Here is a 15,434-nt window from a genome sequence, read left to right on the forward strand (position 1 = left end):
GAAAGGAAAAATTGAAATCGCATCATATGACCCCTTTAATGACATCTTCAGATTAGAAGACAGATAGATCATATCTTTAGGTCTTAATTAAATAGCATAACACATCAGTGTCAAGATCAGGTTAAGTCATTACAATAATTAGATATTATATTATATTATTGAAGCTATACTATACTTTTTTAACAAAAAATGAGTGGTTTTAATGATAATTTAAAATAACATTTCATGCAAGTTTAACTAAATGAATAATCTCCATATAAGTTTTGTTCTAGACATAAACAAATCTTAACTCTAATTTTAACCATTCTGTCATTATAGAATATAGATAAACTAAATGACAACTTCAGATTGGAGGACAGATAGGTCATATCTTATGACCTTAATTAAATATCACACATCAGTGTCAAAATCTTGTCAATAAATAATTACATATTAATTTATATTTTTGTATTATAGAATAGTCTATTATAATCTATATTATATCATATTAAATTAAAGTTACACAATTTTAAGTACTATTTTTAAATCATTAAAATAATTATGTAGTATAGAATATTAGATGATATTAGCTAATATATGATATTAGCTAACTATATTATATTCATTTTATGCTTTTTTTTTTTTTTTTTACAAAAAATCTGAGATTTTTAACAATAATTTACAATAAAACAGTTTATGCAGGTTTTAACTAAATTAATAGCTTCCCTATAAACTTTGTTCTGAACACAAACAAATCCTAACTCTAACCAGTCTCTCATTATAGAATACAGCAGATAAGCTAATGACAGCTTCATATAGACTGGAGGACCGATAGGCCATACATTATCTAAAGGCCTCAATTAAATCTCATTGCACATCAGTGTCAAAATCTGGTTTCAGTTTGTGGTCCTGTAAGTGAGAGCTTTCCAAGATCTGGGATTGTCACTTAACCAACCAAATGACCAGAAAATTACAGTGAAGGGCTCTTTCAAGACAACTATATGCACTTTCGGTTATGCTTTAGAGCCTCCCTTCACTGCTCACTGCAATTAAGTGTCAAGATTTTATCATAGACTTCAAAAATGATGACAGTGTGATCTTCACAATCATGCTTTTCAATATCCTGCACAGTTTGGAGATGTAAGCATTTGTGCAACTTCAGGATTAGATGACACTAACTTCTTCCAAACATTTCTACACTGTAAAAAGTGTTTTTTTTTTTTTTTTAAAGTCGTCAATAAAACAAAAAATTATTGGAGTATGTTTTGTAACAAAACACTATTTCAGTTTTTCTACTTCAGAATTTCATGTTTAATTCAACGTGTTATTTGCCTTTCTTGTAATTGTTTGTGAAATTTACTAGCAATTTCTGAGTAAAAATGATTTCTACACCATTATGCTTAATGTAAGTCAGAGAACAGTGTGGCTTTATGTAATTCAGATCTGAATTTAGCACAACTACAACAGTGCATTTTATTTGGCATACTACATACTACTGGAGTGAATGGATCTTATTCGCCATGCAGGCTGATATTCACACGCCTGTAAATTTAGGTATGAAGAGAACATGTGTTTTCCATTTGAAACCTCTTTCATTCCTCCCTAAAGCAAAGTCATAGCATTGCAGATATTTGACTTTCATGGAAATGCATAAATCCAAATCAAATGGCAGTTCCAGCAAAATTAGAGCCAGGTGATAACAAAAACAGATGCAAGTGCAACAACACATGTTACAGAATCATGACATTTTGTGATGAGAAAATGTTTTCTACTTTTCTTTAACTTATTTAGGATAAGTGACTGAAAAATATAATTTTGTCTTATTAAACAAAGATGTCATATACTCTACAGTTAGCATAATTGCATAGTGATGCTATAAGATAATTAAAACAATCAAGGGCCACAAACAGTATAAATTAAAGTTTGCTACTGGAGGTATATGAAAAAAAGAAAAGGGTTGTCTTGCCTGTTTAATCTTGTGAAATGCTCTTTGTGAGACAACAGCGCTTTGGGGATTTACAATGCAGTAAGTAGTCAGCAGTTAGATTTCTTGAGAGTTGAAGATCAAGTTCAATTTTTTAGACTGCTATTTATGGTGTAAAGCTATATGGTCCAAATGGTCATAGTTCTGTGAACTTCATCTGCGCACCTGCGCAAAACACACTGGAATGCAACATATACTCTCTCCTGAGCTTTCTGACTTAAATTACACCTAACAATTTCACCAGTGGAAGAAAACCTTTTCCATTTCCTTTCTGAAAAGCAACCGTCAGTTTACGAAGTGTTGCATGAATCATACAAGACTCAATGCAAGCAGTGGGTGCTTCCTTCCTGAAACGTCAATGAAACATATTTCCAAAAGAGCAGATCTGAGTACTAAAAAAAGTTGTTTGCTAATCAACTTTAAATATATATATATATATATATATATATATATATATATATATATAAATATAATGATCAAGAGGGCTATTTATATTATAAAAAACATTTTATATATTTATAAACAGTCTCCTACTAATACAGAATATAAATCAACTGCAGCAAATGGCATCATCTGCTTGCTAGTTGTCATTTATGTTTTCTTTATATGCAAAAATGCATACAAATTTTTTTCCTTTGTATATCCAGCCTACTTCGGGTTAAGGAGGGAGAACAAATAAAGTATAAGGTATATGGACACAAACATATTCTGTTACCTATTCAAAATCTTACATCGATGTAACAGTGAGAAAAGTGAAGTATTTTCTGATCTTTTCTGTGAGAAATAGAGTATTAAATTACCTGCAACCAAATCTAAAGTTAAAAAGAATGGTTTAATGGTTTCTCTGTCCACATTTAACCACATGGCTCACATTTAACTCAATAATAATTATTATTATTGATATCTTTGCAATGTGTCACAAAAATATGTAAATGCATTAATATGGTACTATACGCATTACTATAGGCCTGGCTTAAAATGCTGTATTCAGTGTTATGCAATATGTACCAGGGGTCTCTGATAAGTAGTTTAAAAGATATTGAAGACATTGTAATACAGGATTTCTATTACTCCTTACCCTGCTCGCACCCAAAAGATCTGCAAGCACTAAGCTAAACTACACATGAATTACACATAAATGAATAATCTTCAATGATAAAGGCTTGGAAATCTTCATCCACCCTGTTGGCAGGTAGTTAAATTACATACTGTGTGTATGTACTTCAATATTACTGCAATATTACTTCAAATGTTAATTGTTAATTGTATTCTGTATCCTGATACACCGATCAGCCTTTTGCTGAAACAAAGCATTAAAAATAAAAACAGCTATGGCTAAAATTAAAGCTCTGGATTCTTAAATGCTTACATAAATTTAAGGATGTATACAAACGGACCATACGTAGTTCAGATGAATCATATGTCGATGTCTTGGAAAGGTCATCACTGTGTAATGCCGGCAGTGAGGTCATGAACCATGTCCTACACAAACCAGGTTGAGTTGCACAGTGGGAGGATATACAGTGGCCCCAAAAGTATTTGGACATTTAAATCACTTTTAAAAATGTCAAAACAAGTGACAAACAAATGAGTTTCTCTCATAAACCAATCTATCTCAAGGATGTATGAAGTCTGTTCACCTCAGATTCACACAGGTGGTCTTAGCAAGTAACAACAGGTGCAACTTCCGGTAACACTTTATTTAAAGGTGTCCTTGTTACAGTGTAATTATACATTTAAGTACTGAGTAATATTAATTAAATACATGTACTTACTATTATAATAACAATGAATTATGCATAATTACATACAAGTAACCCTAATCCAAACCCTATAGTAAGTACATGTATTTAATTAATATTACTCAGTACTTAAATGTATAATTACACTGTAACAAGGACACCTTAAAATAAAGTGTAACCCAACTTCCTAATGTATGATGATTATACTAACTTTGAAAAAAAGTCAAAATACTTTGCGTACTTTGCATAATTTTGAACAGTATGTAACAGTATCAAAATATTACAAATATTATATTTTTAAGCGAGGCTCAACTGTCCAAATACTTTTTTACAAATATTTAAGCCACTGTACTTTCATTTTTTGTGTATCACAGCCACCATTCAAACTCATTATTAATAGGAAATAGCATCCTCATGTTAACTTATAGAGAAGTTTTGTAATTCAAATATTGTATTCATAATTTGACAACTATAAAAGGGGCACATTTATCATGTTACAAAGCTGCATTGCATAGTAAAGGAAGGCAACACGAGAGAGACAGTCCTGAGGAACAGCAGGAGAAACTAATACAATAATGCATAATATCCAAGCAAAATCATGTACTTTGAGTACACTTGCGTGAAATTTAACAAGCCAGAACATACAATGGCTACCTTGTAAAAAAGTCAATTCAGAACAGCTGGCTTGCTAAAGTTCACTGGATCAAGTCGCTCTGCTATCCGCTATTTTAGTCTGCCATGCAAACAGTGGCTGTCCAATGCAAGGTTTAACAAAAAGCCAACGGAACAGCACTAATACACATTAAATCATCTTAAAACCATCACAATCATTCATATACATATTCCCTTGAATCCAACAGAGGAAATTATCAAACTTGCTTTTAAAAAAATAAATAAAAGGAAACAAAGAAAAGAGACAGCATGCAAACTTACTGCTTGTGTTGCTGTTTTCAAACCATTTGTCCAAGGATTTCTTAATTCCAAGTAATGTAGCCTATGTCTAATCAGGAGGACAAAAACAAGGCCTTTTCTTTCTCTCCGAAGTTCTCTTTCAGATCTCACACTCAGGCACAGTAAGCTGATGTAAGACACCACTGGATGAGGGGAAAAAGAGAGCGAGAGCGAGAGAGAGAGAGAGACTAAAAAAACTAACATTCTGAGGATTCTTGGGAAAATGCCAAAGTCCCAGAATTCTTCGTGCCATACAGAAGGGTTAAATTAAGTCAGACTCCTGTGGCCAATCAGAGAAGATTTTCTTGAATATTCTTTCTTTTTTTATAGTCCAACAGCATTTAGAAAAAGCTAAATTCAGGACAGCAAGTATTAAGTTTATAACGTCTTTCAGAATGTTTTATGTGCATATGATATTATTTTCCTTTGCCATATGTTGGCTCTCACTGGTCATTTCAAATGTATTAAAGACGCAGTGAATTTTCCATTCTCTATGTACGTTTCTTTGCATTTATTGTCCTATATCCTGCGTATAAAAAGTATTAATTCCTGGAAAAGTATGGGTAGGTTGGGTGGGACCTGATACCACAGATAGATCTGGTTGTAACTCTGGAATTGTTCATCAATATAATTTAAGTTCTTAGTGAGATCTCTGAATTTAGTTTGCCTTCCCCTTTAAATCCCTCCTCCGTCTCTATAGAGGAAAACCATTCTGCAAGATAATGAGAAAAGCAGTCCCAACTTTTTTTCACTGATTTTTTTTTTCACCATTAGCTTTGGCTAGGAACAGGCTATTTAATTATAATTTATAGATGGAAAACCGATACAGAACTATTGTTACAGGAGAAAAAGCAATACAATTTCTCCACTGATTTGAAGAAACACAAATCTGTACACTGCGTAATTTGATAACCACTAAATATCAAACAGTTTACCATAATTAAAAGCCTAAAGAATGGCCCCTGAGTTACTTGTCATTATCCAAAGCCACATACAGTACATTATTTGCACGAACCATCTGCCTGGATATATGTAGCTTCCTCAAGTGCACAAAAGTGACAGGATACAAAGAAATCCAGGTTGTGGATTGTCTATGTTTGATCTTGAACAATCAACATTTGTGCAAGCAACCTAGTTTTAAAACTTCCATTAAATACATCCTCATGGTTCCAACACTCCACATTCATTTTCAATAAATTATTCTCTAATTTCCGAGCTTTGTGGGATGTTTATACAGGGATTGAGATTGATGGATTTAGGTTAAGGCATATTTCTATCCATTTTTCATTATAGCAATGAGACAAACATTACCCAGATTCAACCATGTGATAAGTGTAAACAGATACACTTAAAATGTTTAAAAACATTTCTCTACTCAGCTTTTTTTTTCTTTTTTTTTTGTATTAGGGTACAATGAAAACCCCTCAGAAGTCACCAAATTAAGTGGCAGGAACTGATACTTTCATTGCCAATTCAATTTACCCGAATAGGAAGAAAAACTAAATACCATGCTTAAAAAAGATTTTGAAGGGTGACCGTTTAAGGAAGCATTTGTCTCTGCTTTAATGTGAATGCGAAAATTGCAGCAATTTTCTCAAATGTCAAATTATATGTAATGTAATTCTCCGATTTCCATGCATCTTGAGCAAATGTAAGTCAAGGAATTCCTATAAATGGTTACTGAGAATAGTATACAGAAATTAAGGTAAACAAACAAATCAACCATTCATTCGGATAAATTATTTTATACATGGATGTGCACAAACTAACCGAAACGGTGCAGACAAAGGCTAATCGGAAAAGTGAGATAGGAAGAGTGCAAAAGAGAGAGAAGGTGTCTCAAAGTGCACACTTTCTGAAGCATTGTAAGTGGCAGCAACAGATTCCAACCAATCAGAACCTCTCCCTTAAACCCTGTGCTGGAAAGTCTGATGCAATGTCACATTCTCACTCACTTTTTCTCGACGAAAAACATACCTGTCAAAAACAGACATCCATAGAGAAGACCAAACTTTGTTTTACGTGCATCTACATTTTCAGAGAGTGGAACAGATTAAGCAGGAATCATTCATGCAATCTACAGTACTGTGTATCATTTGATACATCTATATATAAATTAAATGGCTAAATTCGTAAGTTCCAATTCTAGAAAAAAAAAAAAAAAGCACTGCACATTGATATAAAAATAAGTCTTCGCAAAATAAATAGTTTGATTATAAAATTATTTGATTGTGATTGGCCTTCTGGCACCCTTCCTTCATTTTATTGCACAAGAATTTCACGGTTTCCTCCACCCTGACAGGAAGTGAGATGAAAATGATAAAGAGATAAAGAGTCTTCATTCTGGTTTCAATGCCGCAGCTGGCTCGAGGTTCACAGGCCGTTCTTCACAAGCTCGTGGACACCGTTCTCATCGATGACCAAAGTGGGCTGGAAAGCTTGTTCATTCACAAGATGCTCCAACCCCTTGGAAACAAGAGAGACTATTAGTTATTTGAAATAGGAACTAGCAAGTAGAGTACGAGGCCTAAAATGCTTTTTTGTTCTTGCACCTAAACCATATATTAGATAAAATAAAAAAAAATACTCTGGGATTGATATTCAGATTAAAGATATATGCCTTTATGCCTCTTACCTCACCACCATAAGACACAAGAGGAGAGATCTCACATTTGATTGGCAGGTCTGTTCCATCCTTCAAGCTGTGATAAGCAGAGCACCAAAATGAGTTATAGATTTTAATACGTTTTGCATTTCCAGATCAAGCATGTCTTATAAGATTTTAAATGATTTTAGCCAATGCTAGATTTGATATCAATTCAAAATAAGACTTAAGTTTAAACTTACAAATAAAAAAAAAGATATTTTCGCTTCAGTAATCAAAATAAATTAATTCCACTACAAATTATTCACCCATTAGATACAATTTTGATCACCACAATCAATTTATGCACAATGCAAACATTTTGAATACATTTAAATATTCATAATACAAAAATGGTGCCATTTTCTGTCATTTTGCAATTGAGGAAAACTTGATTATAAGCTTCTAAACCAGATTAATTGTTATAGTGATGAGCAGCCTTGTTCCACTCAGCATGCCTGATGCCCATTTCCCATCATGCATATTATTCTGCCCATTAGTAGCTGCTGTTTGGGTCAGAGCTGGTTAAAAGATGCCAACCTTTACCACGGCCATCTGGGATTGGACACCTTCTCCCACTGAACTCTAACAGCTACACGGAATCTACTAAGAGCGAAGCCCCATCACCATGCACTACATACGACAGTGAGAATAGTTACTTCTGGCTGACTTCAGGTGTGACTGTCCCTGCTGGTCCATGTCTAGAAATGTTACACAGGAAATATAGTGTGGTTACACTATAACTGAAGATAAAGGGGAGTGAAACTGAACACGGGTGGGAAGGAAATGTATACAACGATGCAAGAGTCACAACAATTTGGGTTTAAAGAGATATTTCAGCAAGAAATGAAAATTCTGTTATCATTTACTCACCTTTATGTTGGTCCAAACCTGTCTGCTAGTATTTTTGCAGTAGAACACAAAATGAGAATTTTCACAGACAATGACATAATTGCTGTCAAGATCCAAAAATGACTAAACAAACAAATAAATAAAACATTATTAACAGAATTATAAAAAAATGAAATGAAAAATAAACTGAAATAATCCTTCATACGGACAATAGCTGTGTGACAATTCTTTAAAAATTCTCATTTTGTATTCCATGGAAAGAATAATACCATACAGGTTTGGGAAAGCACAAGGGTGAGTAAATAATGACAGAATTTTCATTCTTGAGTGCATGTCTCACCTAGGTATAGCAGGTATATGCATTCCATTCTCATCAACGAAATGTCCTCCTGCATTTAAGATCCAGCGGTGATGCAGGGACATGAGAGCTTGACGGGCTGTCGTGGGGTTGTCCTTCCCATCCTGACTGTCTGCATTTTTCAACGGAGAAAACTCGTCTTCTCTCAGAACTTCATATACCACAAACGTTCTGCCATACACAAAACAAGTTTCAATAACTTAGAACTAATTGAACATGCCTGAAGCAATACTTATGCCAAAGAAAAGTTTAAAAGAAAAGCAAAAAACGAGTATAAAAAAAGAGTGTAAGATTTTCAAATAATAGTTACAATTTAAAAGTTTAATTAGAATCCAAATAAAATAAAATAAGAAAAAAATAAATAAAATAAAAGCTGGAAGTGAAAAAAAAAATTCCTGACACTAACTTGGCAAACTGGAATATGTCAAAGACAAATTTTTCCATCTTAATCCCATTGGGCTTGTCAGGTTTGATTAGCTGTCCTTTTGTGTTCACGTAGGGAATTTTCTTCTGTGCCACATGGTGTTGCAACTGAGGCTCATGAATCCTAAAAGTAAGATATAGAGGTATAAAGACAGAGTGATGGACAGGCAGACAGTAACGGACAGAAAAGTGAAGCATGTTCTTTCAGTTAAAATTTCAGAAAAATGACAATAAGAGAACACGTCTGGCAAAGCCATCTGTGTTTAAAATACCAGACACTCAAAAACTGCAGATGTTCCTCTTCTGACTTTACCTCATTCTCAGTGCACATTAAAGTCAGCTCCATCCTGTCTAGTATTTACAAGGCAAACCTCATTGGAAATAGCTCATATAAATAGCTGTACTGTTTAATATGTTACGGAGGTCATTGCCTAGCAACAAAATATCATCAAATTGCTCCTAAAGCTGTGATTCATGAATGAGTAATCAAAAATGAACCTACATACTTTGCCAAAAATAAATTGAAAATATTAATTGAAAATTACTCTGACATTAACAGCTGACTCATACAATACATGAAGCACTCTCTGAGGATTGACTAACCTCACGATCTCTTTGAGGAATGTGAGAGTGAAGAAGTGATTAGCTATGTTGCCGGCATTGAACAGAAGTCGTCCATCTGCACTTCGCTTCTCTGCTGTTTCCAAGGTAATCTCACTGTACTCCACTACTTGATAACGCCCATCCACCTTACAGACCACGCCCACTGCCTCTGTTGGATTGGTCTTCTCCACAACCTGCCAGAATCAGTAGATAAATGTTTGGAAACAGCACAACATGAATGCATTTAATTTTTGTCAGTATCAATGTATTCAATACCTTCCTGCACATGCAATACCTTTTTTTTTAGATCCCTTTTTAGATCATCTTGTGCTTAAAGTAATCTGTAGCACAACTATTTTCAACTGTGATAATATCAGGATACCATACTTGAATACCGAATCAGCATATTAGAATTTCTGAAGGATCATGTGACACTGAAGACTGGAGTAATGGCTGCTGAAAATTCAGCTTGGCCATCACAGGAATAAATTACAAAAAAAAAAAAAAGATGAATTGAATTATTAATTAATAATTAATTAATGATTTTACTGCATTTATGATCAAATAAAATGAGCCTGGGTGAGTGTAAGAATACAAAAAAAAGAAAAAAGAAAAAAAAATTACCGATCACAAACTTTTGAAAGGTAGTGTAACATTATGATTTGATTCCTAAATTCACTTCTTAGATCATTATTTATTGTGATTTATTTTTATAGACATTTATTTTTATCAGTCGTAATGTAACGTGAATATATACAGTGGGCATAGAAAATAATCACCTTCATCACCTTCACAATCATTTAAAATAATCACATTTTGTTGCATTGCAGCCTGAAATGAAGACGGACACAGTTTTTGATTTATTCAGCTGTATTTACTGAATGCAACTTATAGCATCCAAGTGAAAGATATAACACCAACATGTCAGAAAAAACAAAAAAAAACAAAAACAATCACCGAGTTGGAAAAAGGTTCACCCCCCTCCTAAAAATGACTTGTAAACTCAATCAGACGTAGCCAATTACCTTCTCAATGGCACACAAAGCCATTTAACTTTCAACTCTGATCAGCTGTGGTCATTTTGATGAGCTCAGCATGAAAAGAGCTTTCCTGGATTATTTCAGTTCTTAGTAGTGCAACTGAAGCAAACAATCAACTATGGGTGGCAAGACACTGTCAAAAGATGTGGACAGGCACAAGTCAGGAGATGGATACAAAAAAATTAAACGGCTTTATCAATGCCTAGAAGCACAGTGAAGTCTATAATTAGGAAGTGGAAGGTATTTGGTACAACACAGACCCTCCCTGGATCAGGACGTCACTCCAAACTGGATGAAAGAGAGGCTACCAAGAGGCCTACAGCAACTCTGAAGCAGATGGAGGAATTTATGACAAAGAGTGGTCATTGTGTGCATGTGACAATAATATCACAAATTCTCCACAAATGTGGCTTGTATGGGAGGGGTGCAAAAATGTGGCTCGTATGGGAGGGGTGAAGAAAAAGCCACTCCTCAAGAAAGACCACATGCAGTCACGACTGAGCTTTGCCAAAACGCACCTTAAAGATTCTGAGGCAGATGAGACTAAAATGGAATTATTTAGCCTCAACACCAAACGATATGTCTGGCGGAAATCCAATACAGCTCACCATCCAAATAACACCATTCCTCCAGTAAAGCACAGCGGTAGTAATATCCTGTTATGGGGGTGTTTCTCTGCAGCAGGGACTGGAGCACTTGTCAGGATAGAAGGAAAAATGGACGGGGCAAAATGAAAACACCATCAAATACTTGAGGAAAATCTGCTGCCATCTGCCATAAAGTTGTCAATGGGAACATGACAATGACCCAAAGCACACAACAAAACTGAGCACACAGTGGTTAAAGGAGAAAAAGGTGAATGTCCTTGCATGGCCTAGTCAGAGCCCAGACTAAATCCCATTGAAAATCTGTGGAATGACTTGAAGACTCCAGTCCACAAACAGTCCCCATCAAATTTAACTGAACTTGAGCAGTTCTGCAAAGAAGAGTGGGCAAATATGACAAAGTCTAGATGTGCAAAGTTACTAGAGACACATCCCAACAGACTAAAGGCTGTAATTAAAGCAAAAGGTGGTTCAAAAAGGATGTGATGTGATCCAACAAGTGATTCCTGTTTTTATTTTTTTTTCTGACATGTTGGTGTTATATCTTTCACTTGGATGTTATAAGTTGCATTGAGGAAATCAGCTGGATAAAACAAAAACTGTGTCCGCCGTCTTTTCAGGCCGCAAAGCAACAAAATACGATTATTTTAAAGGGGGTGATTCTTTTCTATACCCACTGTATATATAAATCCTATATTTTTCCTAGCCCTATATACGGCAATAGTTATATCAGCCAAGATTACACAATAGATCTAAAAAAACAAGAACAATTTACCGTAACAAACCCTGTAAATTCTTGTTAATGATTAAATTTGATTTAGCATGTGTTTATCAGTTGTCATAAAGATTGTATCACATGTCAGCTGACAATTTGTCATAACTTTAAGTACTAAGCCCAGTTTCAGTTTAATTTTATAGCCACATCAGCTTCACAGGCTATTTCATGGCAAAGACTATACATTAGAAATACATTACATTAGAAACACATTAGAAACACAATACAAAATACAATAAACATAAATAAATTAATAAAAAGAATTATAAAACAAAGTACTTTAAATTTACTTTTAAAAGAAATTGTAACATTTTTCTGGGTCTGTAAAAGTTTTTCTGGGTCACCAATCAATAAATGTCTATGAGTTAATCTAGTATGTCCAATACAACACCTTGTATACACAACTTGAAGTACTTAGCCCAAGACTAAAACCATTTGTTAAAGATGTCTTTTTAACATTTAAAGGAATTTAGGTTGAAAGACAAATCTACCAATACTGTAATGTCATTTCTGTGTAAGTACTAAACTAGCTGCTGTGTTTGAATGGGCCACACACTCCTGTGTGCTGTGTTTGCCTGAGGTCTGTGCTAAATTACAGCAGAGGCAAAAGCAGAAAACCCTTTCCATTCATCTGAGTAACAAATTACAAACTTCTCGGTTGATGATGGGTTAGCACTGGGGGAGGCTTCGAGCTAAAGCCACTTTAAATGCATGCTTCAGAAATTATGAGGGGTGGGTCCAAATTTTCTTACCATTGTCCCCCTGGCACGCAGGAACTGTTTAACTGCTAGCAGCTTCTGAGAGCTCAGTATTCAAAACCAGCTGTTGAGTATTTATGTCTGAACTAAATATCACATGCAAATACTTTCATGAATCACATATCATATGCTAATGATTCAGTTTGAGACTCAAAGGATGCATTTAAGGCATTTTTTTTCATACTGTGAATTACAAAATCAATCCCTCACTTCCAATTGTTCGAAATAACTAATCATTTAAAAAAAAAAATCCCATTAAGAAAGAACAGAGAAAAATAATCAGAATCAGAGCAGAACACTTTTGTCAAAAATTAGATAAGACAGAAATATTTGTCCATGAAACAAGCACTTCCAGATTCATTTGAAATACTATAGTCATTACGTCACTAACCGGTCACACAAGAACATGTTGAGTTTCACTCGTGTAAATGGTTCACAGGAACACACCTACTGTGAATCTTTTCATAATAATAGTCACAGATACATATTTAGCATTTTGTATTGGATATATCTGTATTGTTACAAACATCTTCATTCCTGATCATGTAAACGGGAATGCATTATAGCAGCTTCAACCTAGCAATCTGGTTTCCATTGCATCATAATAACCATTATAATACGTCAAAAACTGTGAGGCTACACTGCGAATAATGGCTAAATTAATTGGTATCCTGCATCAAAAGGCTGGTTATATAAGAGTTTTAAAGGCAATTTAGCTCCTGACTGGAGACCATTTAAAATGTCCAGAATAACCACTGTTCCTTGTAAAAGTATTTTTCCCTTTCTTGCTGTTGTTGTTCGCCGTCTGCAAAAGCATATGTGAACAAGTTACCTGAAATTACACTCCAAGGAACCAAAATAAATTGCTGTTTGAAGGTGCTGCTAAGTGCAGGGTCCCATCAAATCATTCCTAACGTAAATATCATTAAACAACAATTTTAACAATCATCAAAAAGTATCAAAAGTTTGTGGTCTGTAAGTTTTTTAAATTATTATTATTATTTATTTGATAAAAAATACAGTAATATTGTGAAATACATTACAATTTACAGTAACTATTTTAAAATATCTTAAAATGTAATTTATTCCTGGCAAAATCCTACATTTTTAGCAGCCATTCCCTCCAGTCTCCAGTGTCACATGATCCTTCAGAAATGCTTCTAATATTCTGACTTGGTGCCCAAGAAACATTCCTTATTATTATCAATGTTAAAATCAGTTGTGCTGAATTTTTGTGGAAACCATTTTTTTTGATGATTCTTTGATGAATAGAAAGTTCAAAAGAACAGCATTTATTTGATATAGAAATCTTGTGTAATATTATGTTGTTACTGTCACTTTTGATCAATTTAATGTGTCCTTGCTAAATAAAATTTCATTTAATTTCTTAAAAAAAAAAAAAAAGGACCCCAAACAATAGCGTAAACAGTAGCGTTTTTCTGAGCAGATGCTCCATCTAGTGGACTAACAAAACAAGTTTTGTTTGAAATATGTGATAAGGAACTTAATTCCACAATAAATTACTAGAAAATAGCCGAGCCAGGGAATTGACCACAAACACAGATTAAAAACAAAAAACAAAATTGATATGCGGTGCATTCGTGATAGAACTGTATTTGCATAAAGATTTTTGCATTATGTATAAAAGAGGAAATACCTGCAAGGGCAGGGCTGGATATGTTAAGGACTGACCTTTGCACCACAATTGGCTCCTTTCAGTGTACAGAAACCAATGAAAGCAGGGTCAGCCACTTTCACAAGAATGTTGTCTACGCAGTAGACATGGATGCAGGAGATTCCTCTTGTCTCCATGTCCTTCATAATGTTCTGTGTCCCCAGAGCTCTGTACAGGCCCCCGTTTCCATCTGAATATGAAGATTAACAGAAAATATAAGTGCTGCATATTCACTTGGGTATTTCTAATTATGAATCTTAGCAAGCTTTTCGGTCATATCACGTTGTTGGCTAACTGTAAGCCTACTTAACCTGGAATTTCTTTGGGAAATTTCTAATGGGTTTTTAGCAAAGTCTTTTTTGATTAATGAGTAAAGTAAGGTCTGTGGTTCAGATTACTTGAAGAGGCTTTAATGTTTCATTCAGCAATATGCTGTACATTTTTTTCAGTCATACCTCATATGTGAGGTTGCTTGAAGTTGTCTATACAACTAGAGATACTAACCTTGCTTTAAAAACATACCTGGTGCCATGGCCAGTTTGCCTTTGCCCTCTAGAATAATTTTCCCATTAAAGTCCACAGCGGGAAGCATGCCTTGCTGAAAGAAAAACACATTCTCTTCCTTCAGGCCGAAGTATTTGTGTCGTATGAAGAACTCTTTGGTCATGTCCATTGTTCTGCCACTTGTCATAATGTACCTGATCAATCAAAACATTGATCATGTCATTGCAAGACCAATCTCTTGACAGAATCTTAGCTTAATACACACTACTGTTTAAAAAGTCTATTGTATTTGTAAGGAGTCTTGCTCACCAAGACTGCATTTATTTGATCTATTTTAATATTTTAAAATGTAATTTATTCGTGATTACAAAGCTGAATTTTCAGCAGCCACTACTCCAGTCTTCAGTGTCACATTATTAGAAATCATTTTTAAAATGCTGATTTGGTGCTCAAGAACACACACACACACACAGACACACACACAGACACACACAGACAGACAGACACAGACACACAGACACACACACACACACACAGACAC

At 34.4% G+C, this 15,434-nt stretch overlaps 2 protein-coding genes across 4 annotated transcripts in view; both read right to left on the reverse strand.

Annotated features, from left to right (window-relative positions):
• The window catches only part of LOC107692417 (discoidin domain-containing receptor 2-like), a 47,977-nt gene extending 42,928 nt beyond the window's left edge, over positions 1-5,049 (reverse strand). For both annotated transcript variants that reach the window (XM_016491462.1, XM_016491461.1), the window contains exon 1: positions 4,639-5,049. The gene's annotated coding sequence lies outside the window, so the exon portion shown is untranslated. The remainder of the gene's footprint in view (positions 1-4,638) is intronic.
• A 1,669-nt stretch (positions 5,050-6,718) lies between these two features.
• LOC107692418 (UDP-N-acetylhexosamine pyrophosphorylase-like) overlaps positions 6,719-15,434 on the reverse strand; it is a 12,371-nt gene continuing 3,655 nt past the window's right edge. The window contains exons 4-11 of one of the 2 annotated variants that reach the window (XM_016491463.1): positions 14,912-15,087; positions 14,407-14,579; positions 9,537-9,730; positions 8,917-9,057; positions 8,493-8,681; positions 7,960-8,001; positions 7,292-7,358; positions 6,719-7,122 (exon numbers count right to left, since the gene is read on the reverse strand). In XM_016491463.1, coding sequence (XP_016346949.1) covers positions 7,030-7,122; positions 7,292-7,358; positions 7,960-8,001; positions 8,493-8,681; positions 8,917-9,057; positions 9,537-9,730; positions 14,407-14,579; positions 14,912-15,087 — 1,075 coding nt within the window. In that variant the 3' untranslated portion in view covers positions 6,719-7,029. The remainder of the gene's footprint in view (positions 7,123-7,291; positions 7,359-7,959; positions 8,002-8,492; positions 8,682-8,916; positions 9,058-9,536; positions 9,731-14,406; positions 14,580-14,911; positions 15,088-15,434) is intronic. The other variant, XM_016491464.1, reaches the window with a different exon arrangement.

Source organism: Sinocyclocheilus anshuiensis, unplaced genomic scaffold (genome assembly GCF_001515605.1).
Source record: "Sinocyclocheilus anshuiensis isolate Anshui unplaced genomic scaffold, SAMN03320099.WGS_v1.1 scaffold70, whole genome shotgun sequence".
Classification (NCBI taxonomy): Eukaryota; Metazoa; Chordata; class Actinopteri; order Cypriniformes; family Cyprinidae; genus Sinocyclocheilus; species Sinocyclocheilus anshuiensis.